This window comes from Cherax quadricarinatus, chromosome 44 (genome assembly GCF_038502225.1).
Source record: "Cherax quadricarinatus isolate ZL_2023a chromosome 44, ASM3850222v1, whole genome shotgun sequence".
NCBI lineage: Eukaryota > Metazoa > Arthropoda > Malacostraca > Decapoda > Parastacidae > Cherax > Cherax quadricarinatus.
In genome coordinates this window covers 9833421-9845842 of record NC_091335.1, presented here as the reverse complement: position 1 = coordinate 9845842, position 12422 = coordinate 9833421, and the positions used below count along the sequence as shown (strand labels likewise).

Genomic DNA, 12422 nt, shown 5'->3' with positions numbered 1-12422 from the left:
TCCTCAATGTTCTTGTATCATGTCAACATGTTCAGGGATGCTCGGCGTTATTCTATCATGCCAACATAATGTTCAGAATTACTTTGTCAAGAACTGCATTTTATCCTCGACCTCCACTGATGTTAAACTTAAGTTCCGTTTTTTTAACATGATAAGGCAGTGTGACCAAATAAAAAAAAATGAAACACATTCACCATCACTCATTCAGTCGCTGTCTTGCCAGAAGCGCAAATACATCACAGTTCAGATAACCCTCTGCACTGCAACAGCCTCGCCCTTCCAGGACTTGAGTCCTGGAGGTGGTAAGGTGGCCAATGTAGCTGAGAGTCTTTAGCAAGGTATCAACTTGGTAAGCAAGGTATTAACTTGGTAAGCAAGGTATCAACTTGGTAAGCAAGGTATCAACTTGGTAAGCAAGGTGTCAACTTGGTAAGCAAGGTATTAACTTGGTAAGCAAGGTATTAACTTGGTAAGCAAGGTATCAATTTGGTAAGCAAGGTATCAACTTGGTAAGCAAGGTATCAACTTGGTATGCAAGGTATTAACTTAGTAAGCAAGGTATCAAATTGGTAAGCAAGGTATTAACTTTATAAGCAAGGTATTAACTCGGTAAGCAAGGTATCAACTTGGGAAGCAAGGTGTCAACTTGGTAAGCGCAAGGTATTAACTTGGTAAGCAAGGTATTAACTTGGTAAACAAGGTATCAACTTGGTAAGCAAGGTATCAACTTGGTAAGCAAGGTATTAACTTGGTAAGCAAGGTATCAACTTGGTAAGCAAGGTATTAACTTGGTAAGCAAGGTATTAACTTGGTAAGCAAGGTATCAACTTGGTAAGCAAGGTATTAACTTGGTAAGCAAGGTATTAACTTGGTAAGCAAGGTGTCAACTTGGTAAGCAAGGTATTAACTTTTTAAGCAAGGTGTCAACTTGGTAAGCAAGGTATTAACTTGTTAAGCAAGGTATTAACTTGTAAGCAAGGTATTAACTTGGTAAGCAAGGTATTAACTTTGTAAGCAAGGTATTAACTCGGTAAACAAGGTATCAACTTGGTAAGCAAGGTATTAACTTGGTAAGCAAGGTATCAACTTGGTAAGAAAGGTATTAACTTGGTAAGCAAAATATCAACTTGGTAAGCAGGGTATCAACTTGGTAAGCAAGGTATCAACTTGGTAAGCAAGGTATCAACTTGGTAAGCAAGGTATCAACTTAGTAAGCAAGGTGTCAACATGGTAAGCAAGGTGTCAACTTGGTAAGCAAGGTATCAACTTGGTAAGCAAGGTGTCAACTTGGTAAGCAAGGTATCAACTTGGTAAGCAAGGTGTCAACTTGGTAAGCAAGTTGTCAACTTGGTTAGCAAAGTATTAACTTGGTAAGCAAGGTGTCAACTTGGTAAGCAAGGTGTCAACTTGGTAAGCAAGGTGTCAACTTGGTAAGCAAGGTGTCAACTTGGTAAGCAAAATAACAACTTGGTAAGCAAGGTGTCAACTTGGTAAGCAAGGTGTCAACTTGGTAAGCAAGGTATCAGCTTGGTAAGCAAGGTATCAGCTTGGTAAGCAAGTTGTCAACTTGGTTAGCAAAGTATTAACTTGGTAAGCAAGGTGTCAACTTGGTAAGCATGGTATCAACTTGGTAATCAAGGTATTAACTTGATAAGGAAGGTATCAACTTGGTAATCAAGGTATTAACTTGATAACCAAGGTATCAACTTGGTAATCAAGGTATTAACTTGATAAGCAAGGTATCAACTTGGTAATCAAGGTATTAACTTGGTAAGCAAGGTATCAACTTGGTAATCAAGGTATTAACTTGATAAGCAAGGTATCAACTTGGTAATCAAGGTATTAACTTGATAAGCAAGGTATCAACTTGGTAATCAAGGTATTAACTTGATAAGCAAGATATCAACTTGGTAATCAAGGCGCTGCTGCTCAAACTGATGCAAGATCAAGCAAATGATTTTTTACACATCAGTTTTATAGGCTAAGAACTGTTATTTTTCCTCAGTTTATTTCAAAACCCAGCCCTTTCAGAGGTATACTACCCCCCCCTCCCCCCAGGATGCCACCCATATCTGTCGGCTAACACCCAGGTACCTACTTGCTGCTAGGTGAACAGGGACAGCACGTGTGAGGAAACATGCCCTTTGCTTTCACCCGTACCAGATATCGAATCCCGGACACTCCAAGTGGGTGCTCGGGGTTCAGTTGGTAGCGGCCTTAACACACACTGAAGGCCCGGGGTTCGACCCGCGGACGAATGGAATTGTTTGTCATATATCCTTACACCTGCTGCTTCTCCCTTCCCTGTTTACCTAGCAATAAGTAGGTACCTGGATGTTAGCTGTCAGATGTGGGGTCGCATCCTGGGGGAGAGGATTAAAGAACCTCTGTGGAAATAACCCAGACAGTCTGATGACATGGCTCTGTTAGGTTCTTCCAGGATTACTAACTCTCCGGGTTAATAATCCAGATAAACTCTTTATTTTCTTCTTCATGGAGAGGTTGCAAGTTGTCGCCAGCAGTCATAACTAGTAAAACGCACACACACACACACACACACACACACACACACACACACACAGTCTGTAGAGTGAAGTAGTGGAGGCAGGATCCATACGTAGCTTTAGGCTGAGGTACGATATGGCTCTTGGCACAGAGAGAGAATGGACCTAGTAGCAACTAGCGAAGAGGCGGAGCCAGGACCTATGAATCGACCCCTGCAGCCACATATGAGTGAGTACGTCAGATGTGTGTCTACAAGTGCCTCTGATAACCACTTACTGACCTGTGCACTATCATGACGTCATTCATCATATAATTCAGATTATCCAGGCCAAATTTTTACATATTAATTTATATAATTTGCTTTGCAGTTTATTCCAGCCTACTGCTTAGTTTACCAATTAGGAATTAACAGTGTTAGTGTCCACCTCTAGGCACGCAACCTAGGGGATTACACATTATTATTATTATTATTATTATTATTATTATTATTATTATTATTATTATTATTATTATATGCTATCTTCTTCTTCTTCTTCTTCTTCTTCTTCTTCTTCTTCTTCTTCTTCTTCTTCTTCTTCTTCTTCTTCTTCTTCTTCTTCTTCTTCTTCTTCTTCTTCTTATTATTATTATTATTATTATTATTGCCAAGAAAAAGTGTTTGGAGAAAGGGGTGGCGATCAGGTTTGATCTAAGTCAGGGAAGTGTTGCCCAAATTTCTCGAGATCAGGAGCAGTTTACCAGCATCAAGGCATCCATCACATCCCCCCCCCCATAAAGGGGTCATTACACAGTTACCGCTTGACAAAAGGAGGGGGAGGAGGAGGTAACTCAAGTGCCTTGGATCAAGAGTCCTTTAGCCGACATTAACAAATCCAGTGATTGTTATATTTGGAAGCAGCGAGGATGCTGTGTCATGGAAGTCCGACACACTCTGCTAATTACTTGGTAATTGCTCCAGTTGGGTGTGGTCATGTTGACCTTGTGACCTTTGCTGAGGTCACCTGGGAGCGCTACCCTTTATCCCCCCCCCGGCCACTTCGCCTCTATTATTATAGTCGCAGCAAATCGCTAAATCCGTATGGAAGGGTCATGCGGTGCAATTTCCATTCATTTTAAAGACTCTCCTGTTTCTGCTTTGTGTTGGAGGAGACATGGGTAGAGGCAGATTTTTATTATTATTATTATTATTATTATTATTATTATTATTATTATTATTATTATTATTATTATTATCATCATCATCATCATCATCAATCAGTTAATAATGTTATTGTTTTTGTTATTATTATTATTATTATCGAAAACCAGCGCCAAACCCTTATGGGTCACACAGCAAGGGCATTATGTCCGGATCTATTGTTTTTTCTTAAAGCCCTTGCGCAGTTCTTCCCCAGTTTTTATCATACAGAAGAAACTCTGTATTCGGAATTAATTGTTTTCTGCGTGTGTACTGAATATTGAATTTTCTGAATACTGGATCAATTTTTTTTATAGGAAATAATGTAATTTGAATTAATTCGTTCCAGACCCCGAAACTTACTCTTGACAAATCATTTTTAAGCCAGAACATTGGTTAATTAAACTTGTAAAATAACGTGTACAAGAAATTATACATAAACCTGCAAGAATTTTAACTCCTGTTGCCACATACGTACTTTATAATGCGCCTTTATTTTTGATAATAGAAAATACGGTAGATGTTGACATGCCGTATTTCTTGGCAAAGTGAACAAGACGTATTCCATTTTTGTGTTGCAATAAGCTTCTTATTTTTAGTTCACTGGTGGTTCTTACAGTTTTCCTTTGTTTTTTTCCTTCACTATTCTTATTCGGGGCCATAGTTACTTATTTTCAACAATAAAATAAAAATAACACAAAGTTATATAAAAAAAATAACTGAATCACAGGAGCTCAAAAAGCATCCGTCGTTCCAAATGTAATATACTCTTTTCGATTTTTTCCGGATACTGTATTTTTACGAGTAAGGTTCATCCGAATACAGAGGTTCTGCTGTGTGTATATGTCGTGCCGAATATGTAAAACTGGTCAGTTAGCAAGAACTCATTTAAAATTAAGTCATTTCTAAAATTTTCTCTTATACTTTTAAAGATATATTTTTTTCATTAATCTTAATGTAAAAAATTTTTAATTTTGCTGCAAAAGAATCTTAAAAAATTTACCTAACCTTATTATAACAAGAACAATTTATTTTTAGCCTAACCCAACTAAATATATTTTAGATTTGTTTACAATAATTTATTACTAATAAAGACAGTGAAATATTTTTTTTTGTTGGGTTCAGAATGATTTTGGCGAAATTATTGCATACACAAATTTTCGCTTGTTCTATATGGCAAGATGAGCATTGCTATTTAAGCCAAGATCGCAAGTTCTGCCTATTTGGCACGACATATATATAAATATATATATATATATATATATATATATATATATATATATATATATATATATATATATATATATATATATATATATATATATGTGTGTGTGTGTGTGTGTGTGTGTGTGTGTGTGTGTGTGTGTGTGTGTGTGTGTGTGTGTGTGTGTGTGATATTTTTCATGGAAAAAGCTAAACCCTTTCGGGTCATACAGCTCCAGATTTTTGAGAGTCAAGTTTGATGCGAATGGAGAAAGTGAAGATATGTCAGGAGCCAGAGGTGTGGCGTACATGCTGCTAGTATTGGTGATCAGGACTATACATGAACCAGACTAGCAGGAGCAGCAGACGTTCACACACACACACACACGGACACGGGCACAAGGAGCGAGCTAGGAGACAACCATGGAGCAGGACTCACTCTGGAACAGCGACCCGCCTCTTCCTTGGAGGCCCCGGAAGAGGAAGGAGTTAAGCAGGAGGCGCGCGTGTCGGGGGAGGAGGAAGAGTGAGGGCTCAGGTCACAGTTATCATGGACGACAAATTGCATTTTGCTGTCGTGTTTAAAAAAAAAAACAACTTCAGTTGAGAAATCAATGACAACTTTTTTAATGTCAACAGGTTAAGAGGCACCTAAGTTCCCCCGTCTTCTACTAACACGCTCATTTTTCCATTATAATCTACCTTGTCCATAATTACTATCGCATTTGCTTTGTCTGTTTTGTAAGGTGAAGTCCAGGATCTTTCCTTAATTAATGGTATAACTTAACAAATCTTTGGTGAAAATTGTTGTAGAGGTCTGAGCTCTCAGACGTCTACAATACAATGATGACAATTGTTGTAGAGGTCTGAGCTGTCAGACGTCTACAATACAATGATGACAATTGTTGTAGAGGTCTGAGCTGTCAGACGTCTACAACACAATTGTTCTCAAAGTTTTGTTAAGTTATACCATGAATTAAAAAAGGATCCTGGACTTCACCTTACGAAACAAAGCAAATGCGATAATAATTATGGACAAGGTAGATTATAGTGGAAAAACGAACATGTTATTAGAAGACGGAGGAACTTATGTGCCTCTTAACGTAGGGACAGTGTCGTCGCTATAATGAAATACAATGATAATAGAGATAGAATGAGTCATGGCTACACTGAGAACTAACCGATTTTGACGTTCTCTTGTAGCAGCAGGAGCTCCACGATCTCTACATTCTCGTTGTCGACGGCGATCTGGATGGCGGAGCGTCCGAGGATGTCGGTGCAGTTGACGTTGACGGCGGAAGGAGGGGAGAGGCAGCGCATCATAGTGTGCTTATCCCCCCGTTCCGCCGCCTCCAGGAACACCCGCTCCTTCGGGTCCATCATGTGACCATCCTGTGGGAGAAGAGACGGTTTGGTGCGAAAAGATAGTCAGGTTTTATGGTCTGATCTGGAAGAGAATAAGGTCAGTGTGAGAGATGCACAGGTTGCTAGTTCATCCTGATGCACAGGTTGCTAGTTCATCCTGATGCATAGGTTACTAGTTCATCCTGATGCACAGGTTGCTAGTTCATCCTGATGCATAGGTTACTAGTTCATCCTGATGCACAGGTTACTAGTTCATCCTGATGCACAGGTTGCTAGTTCATTCTGATACACAGGTTGCTAGTTCATTCTGATACACAGGTTGCTAGTTCATTCTGATGCACAGGTTACTAGTTCATCCTGATGCACAGGTTGCTAGTTCATCCTGATGCACAGGTTGCTAGTTCATCCTGATGCACAGGTTGCTAGTTCATCCTGATGCACAGGTTACTAGTTTATCCTGATGCACAGGTTACTAGTTTATCCTGATGCACAGGTTACTAGTTCATCTTGATGCACAGGTTAATAGTTCATCCTGATGCACAGGTTACTAGTTTATCCTGATGCACAGGTTACTAGTTCATCCTGATGCACAGGTTACTAGTTTATCCTGATGCACAGGTTACTAGTTCATCTTGATGCACAGGTTACTAGTTCATCTTGATGCACAGGTTACTAGTTCATCCTGATGCACAGGTTACTAGTTTATCCTGATGCACAGGTTACTAGTTCATCCTGATGCACAGGTTACTAGTTTATCCTGATGCACAGGTTACTAGTTCATCTTGATGCACAGGTTACTAGTTCATCCTGATGCACAGGTTACTAGTTTATCCTGATGCACAGGTTACTAGTTTATCCTGATGCACAGGTTACTAGTTCATCCTGATGCACAAGTTACTAGTTCATCCTGATGCATAAGTTACTAGTTCATCCTGATGCATAAGTTACTAGTTCATCCTGATGCATAAGTTACTAGTTCATCCTGATGCACAGGTTACTAGTTTATCCTGATGCACAGGTTACTAGTTTATCCTGATGCACAGGTTACTAGTTCATCCTGATGCACAAGTTACTAGTTCATCCTGATGCATAAGTTACTAGTTCATCCTGAGGGAGAAAGAGGTTCATTGTGAACAGCTGCACCGAAGTTCCCGTAATTGAAACTAATATATTAAGTCAACTCTGAATTTCCTCTTTGGCACAAGAGTATAATCTACATTTTTACCTTCCGTCAGGTCCCCTCCGCCTGATGAATATTTACGACTTACATGAGGAAGAAATCACAAAAAAAACACGTGATTGCAAGTGTGAAAAAATACCACAGTGAAAACCGGAAATAAAACCTGAGCGCTTACACATACTATTCCTCTGAAGATGTGTGTGTAAGCACATGAAAGCGCTCCGGTTTTCTTTCATATTTTCACTGTATATTTTTTTCATGACTTGCATGAGAACGATGCATTTTTTTTTGCAAATTTAGTATTGGTGATGGACTGTTTGTATGACCTGCCCTTCCTGAAGGGTGGCATTCACATGGTAGAAAAAGTTGTTCAGTTCTGGTGAGTGTTCGGGAGAACTTAAGTGTGGAGGAATATTTTTCGAGCTGTTTTGGCAGTACACTGGAGAAAGGTTGAAAGATGGGTCAACAGATTCTCCTCGGTAATCTGACGAAATTTGAGAAAATATTGATTATTTTATGTATAGTTGAAGATGCAGACTAAGTGCTCTTATCCAGCCTCGACTCTCATTTCTAAGACCAGTCTTGTTTAAGCAGCAAACCCTCGAAAATGACCCACAGTAGTCGACTAATATTAAGGTACTTCTTTAATGCTAGGTGAAAAAGGAGACAACAGGTGTAAAGAGACTTGCCCACACACCTCGTCCCTCGCAGGAGTGACTAAACAGTCGACTAACATCTAGGTACCTATTTAACACTAAATGAAAAGGAGAAAGGAGATGAGTCGCTCAGTTGATGATGTGACCCACAACAGGTGACTAACATCTAAGTACTTATATAAGTATATAAGGGTTCTTTCCAGCACACCTCTCCTGCCCAGAAATCGAACCCAGGTCAACTGTGTTGTGAATCGAGCGCTCTACAGGTAAGCTACAGATGGATAAGCAAAAAGGAAAAATAATAACAGTTCCTTCGACTGACAGGAGTGAGTCCACGAGATGAAGAAGAGAGGGATGCTAGCGTGATTACCAGCGGGAGTCTGAGACCAAGAAAGTGAGTTATCAGGACCAGAGACGAAGCTCAGGGGAACCCACGATCGACCTGACGCCACCGATCCACTGCTAATTACGGGAAACCAGAAGACACAATAGAATAATGAGCTCTCATTCTCTCTCTCTCTCTCTCTCTCTCTCTCTCTCTCTCTCTCTCTCTCTCTCTCTCTCTCTCTCTCTCTCTCTCTCTCTCTCTCTCTCTCTCTCTCTCTCTCTCTCACACACACACACACACTGACAGCATCTTAATGACGTCTCTGAGGGGAAAAACTATACATTCTTCTGTATTCCACCCTCCTCCCCGATTATCACTCTCCCTTTTCCCCAACCGTTTCCCCTCACTTTTCCCCTCCCCCTCTCTTACTCCCTACCCTGCCCCCTTTCCCTTTACTCTCCCTGACTATATTTCATTCTCTCCTGCTTTCTCTGTCTCAGTTGCTTAACTGGATGACCTGTAAGGGTTCTGCTCTTTTTTTAATATAATAATAATAATAATAATGTTTGTCAGTACATTTGTTCGTTGATTAGTTTCTCTGGCTATACATCTAATATTATCCACAATTATAAGAAGTTTCTCTAGTCATAGGAGTTATCTACAGTCATAAGGATTATCTCTTGTTATAAGTATTATCTATAATCATAAGCATTTTCTATAATGGAGGATTTTCTAGAATTATATGTTATCGTGAAGATTGTTCAGTATATAATTATAATAAATATTTTGTATAATTGTAAGGTTTATAATCACATTATCTATAATAAGCATTAATAGTCATTATAATCATGAAAGACTACGTATGCAAACATTTCTTGACCCCTACCCAAAATACGTAGTTCCTGACCCCTTACACTAAATACATATTACCTGACCCCACGTACACCCTACATTTCCTACCCCCACCCCACATTTCCTAACCCCACCTACACCCCACATTTCCTCACCCCTCACATTTCCTGGCCCTCCTCCCACACGTGATGCAGTACGTCAGAAGGGACGGTCCAGTATGTTCCATCAGGGAGGCGAGTCTGCACTCTGGATCTACACATTGTAAATTCCAGGGAAGTATCGATGTCAACTCTGCCATACCTGGCAACTACCAGGCGAGACTCTTTAAACGACAACAAACACAATTTCCTCTTATTATTTTTTTTCTTCATGACTCTGCTTCCTTGCTTTTCAGTTTCATTCTCCACGTTTTTTTTTCTTCCTCTCTTCTTTCCCCTTTACTCTCCTCCTTTCTTTCTTCATTCCTCTCTTTCTCTGATCCATAGCTGAATATATTAGAATTCTTTTAAAGTAGGTGAACGCCTTGGCTGAATCTGGCACCATTTTCAACAGGTGTCTGTGTTCTCGTTTCTTGAGTAATTGATTGACTAAAGTGACATGTGTTTAATTGATTAAGGTGACCCCTGATTAAGTGGCTAAGGTGACCCCTGATTAAGTGACTAAGGTGACCTGTGTTTGGGTAATTGACTAAAGTGATCCTAACCCTTGCAGTGAAACAGAGAACAAATATTAGGTTATTATAAATCTGTGTGACGTAGTCTAGTGTGACGTGCTCTCTTGCCTCGTCAGAACACTCCTATTACAACTGAAGCGAGTCAGTGTATTATGTCGTCAAAACACTCGTGAAGCGAGTCAGTGTGACTTGCTCTCATATGTGTCGTGTCAACTGAAGCGAGTCAGTGTGACTTGCTCTCATATGTCGTCAAAACACTCGTGTTACAACTGAAGCGAGTCAGTGTGACTTGCTCTCATATGTCGTCAAAACACTCGTGTTACAACTGAAACGAGTCAGTGTGACGTGCTTTCAGACCTTCCAAATGCGAGCATAAAAAATGCAAGAGTTTGAGAGTGTGTTGATCCCCCAGCAACGTGAGGGCGAGTTAGTGGCCACCTCATCCTTGCTTCATGTCTACTCTAGTCAGTGCTGTGGGTTTGCCTTTAAGATAAGATTTTGTTCGCATTTTTAACCCGGGTGAGGGCTAGCCACTCAGGATAACCCAAGAAAATCAGAGCGTCATCGTGGACTATCTGTCCTATTTCCATTGTGGTCTTTCGGTCTTGTCCCCCAGGATGCGACCCACAACAGTCGACTAACACCCAGGTACCTACTTACTGCTAGATAAACAGGGACAGCAGGAGTACAGAAACATGTCCGATGTTTTTACCCGGCTGAAGACTGAACTAAGGACACTCAAGTGTGTTAGGCAAGGGTTTTATCGTCCCTCTTCTTAAAGCTACGTATAGATCCTTCCTCCACTACATCACTCTCCAGTGTGTGTGTGTATGCGCGCTCGTACGTGTGTATTCACTCTCTGAAAGTGTCTTCGGCCGTGTAAAAAAAAAAGTTCTATTTTAAATTCCTGCATCACGCAAGAGACACGCACTCTAAATTTTTTTTTTTTTTCATTTTTATGGCATTCAGTGTCAGGGCATATTTTTATATTTTTTGTTACACAAACTTACATTTAAAGACTATTTTATTTAGCTTAAAAATCCTCTTTAAGGGGGGCTCCTTGGCGTGGTGAAGAGGCTCTTGGTCTGAGGAATTAGCCCTGTCGGTCTTCTTCCTCAGACCAAACCTAATTACCCCCCATTCTCTCCTCCCCTATCCCATCCTCCCCATTTTCCTTTTTCCTCCTCCTCCTCCTCACCCCTCCCTTTTGCCCTTCCTCTTTTTGGCCTTCAGGATTTCTCCCACAGGCGCGCTAGTTCCTAGGTAGGGGAAAGGACACCGGGGTCCATCCCATTCCGTTGAGGTTCTTGGCGGTGGCGTAGTTTGCCGTGGAATCTGGATTGCCTGGGGATGTCCCGATCCCTCTCCGGTATCCCGGAGTAGCTTTGGGTGTCTTTTGGGCGACGGGTGTATCTCTGGAAGCCACCTTTCGGATTCCGGGGGTGGTGGCCGAAGGAGGTATGCTTTGTGGCGGATATCCGGCCGCCCTCTCTTTTGTCCACCGAGGTAGCTCGGCAGATGTGAGGTTGCTATCCCGGATTGCTGGTTTACTGGCATGAAGGGTAGGGTATGGCACGGGTTCCATGCTGCATCTGCGCTACTAGCGGTGTTGAGGTCCTCTTGGGCGCGGAGGGAGATTTCCTGCCCTTTCATTCCTCCTGGGAACTATTCCTCCCCGCTCCCCCCTTTTTTTATTCTTTTTTTTATTTTTATTTTCTTTTCTTCTTTCTTTTTTTTTCTTAAAAACAAAAAGCAAAGGAGTAACCTAACCATGGCAGCCCTAGTCCATGAACCCACTACCCCCGGGCCCCTTCTTGATACCGCACCCCATTCTGACCCTGCCTTGTGTTTAGATCACTCTTCGGACACTCCTGATGCCCCTGTACCTCTTGCTGGTGCTGTTTCCTCACCCGCTTCAGGTACCGGGGCTTCGACTGACTCCTTCGATTTGTCTGAACTCCGCTCTCCTTTGACTATGCTTCCGGCTTCTCCCTCTACGGTACGGCAATTTTCGAATCGCCCGCCCATTTCGCGCCGGACCAACTCCGGTCCTACTCCTAAACGCCAACGTCAATCTCCTGATGATGCTCCTTCGTTACCTTCCCATTCTACTCGGAAAAGACCGACACGTCAAGCACTCCCTCTCCATGCTCAGTTTCGGACCACACAATGGACTAAATTCTTTACTTTAAGACCAACTTCTTCTTCTGCCTACCTTTCTGACCATAGTATTGGCAAAGCTCTCCTGTGTCATGTTGGTAGAGATATTTTATTTCATGCTCTCAAGAGCGGTATGCGCATCGTCACTGTCCAGAATGCTACCCAAGCTCATGATCTTTCTCTCCTTTCGAATATCGATACTACTCCTATCACTATTGAAAAACATCTTTCTCTCAATTCTTGTAGTGGTACTGTCATTCTGCCCCATACCATAGTCCAACAGAATTTCCAGTCATGTGGCAATGACATTTTTGAACAGCTGG

General features: G+C 41.3%; 1 protein-coding gene across 2 annotated transcripts in view; it reads right to left on the bottom strand.

Annotated features, from left to right (window-relative positions):
- Nucleotides 1-12422, bottom strand: part of LOC128697558 (transient-receptor-potential-like protein) — a 622300-nt gene that overhangs the window by 70443 nt on the left and 539435 nt on the right. For both annotated transcript variants that reach the window (XM_053789343.2, XM_053789342.2), the window contains one exon: nucleotides 6067-6277. In XM_053789343.2, the coding sequence (XP_053645318.1) occupies nucleotides 6067-6277 (211 nt within the window). The remainder of the gene's footprint in view (nucleotides 1-6066; nucleotides 6278-12422) is intronic.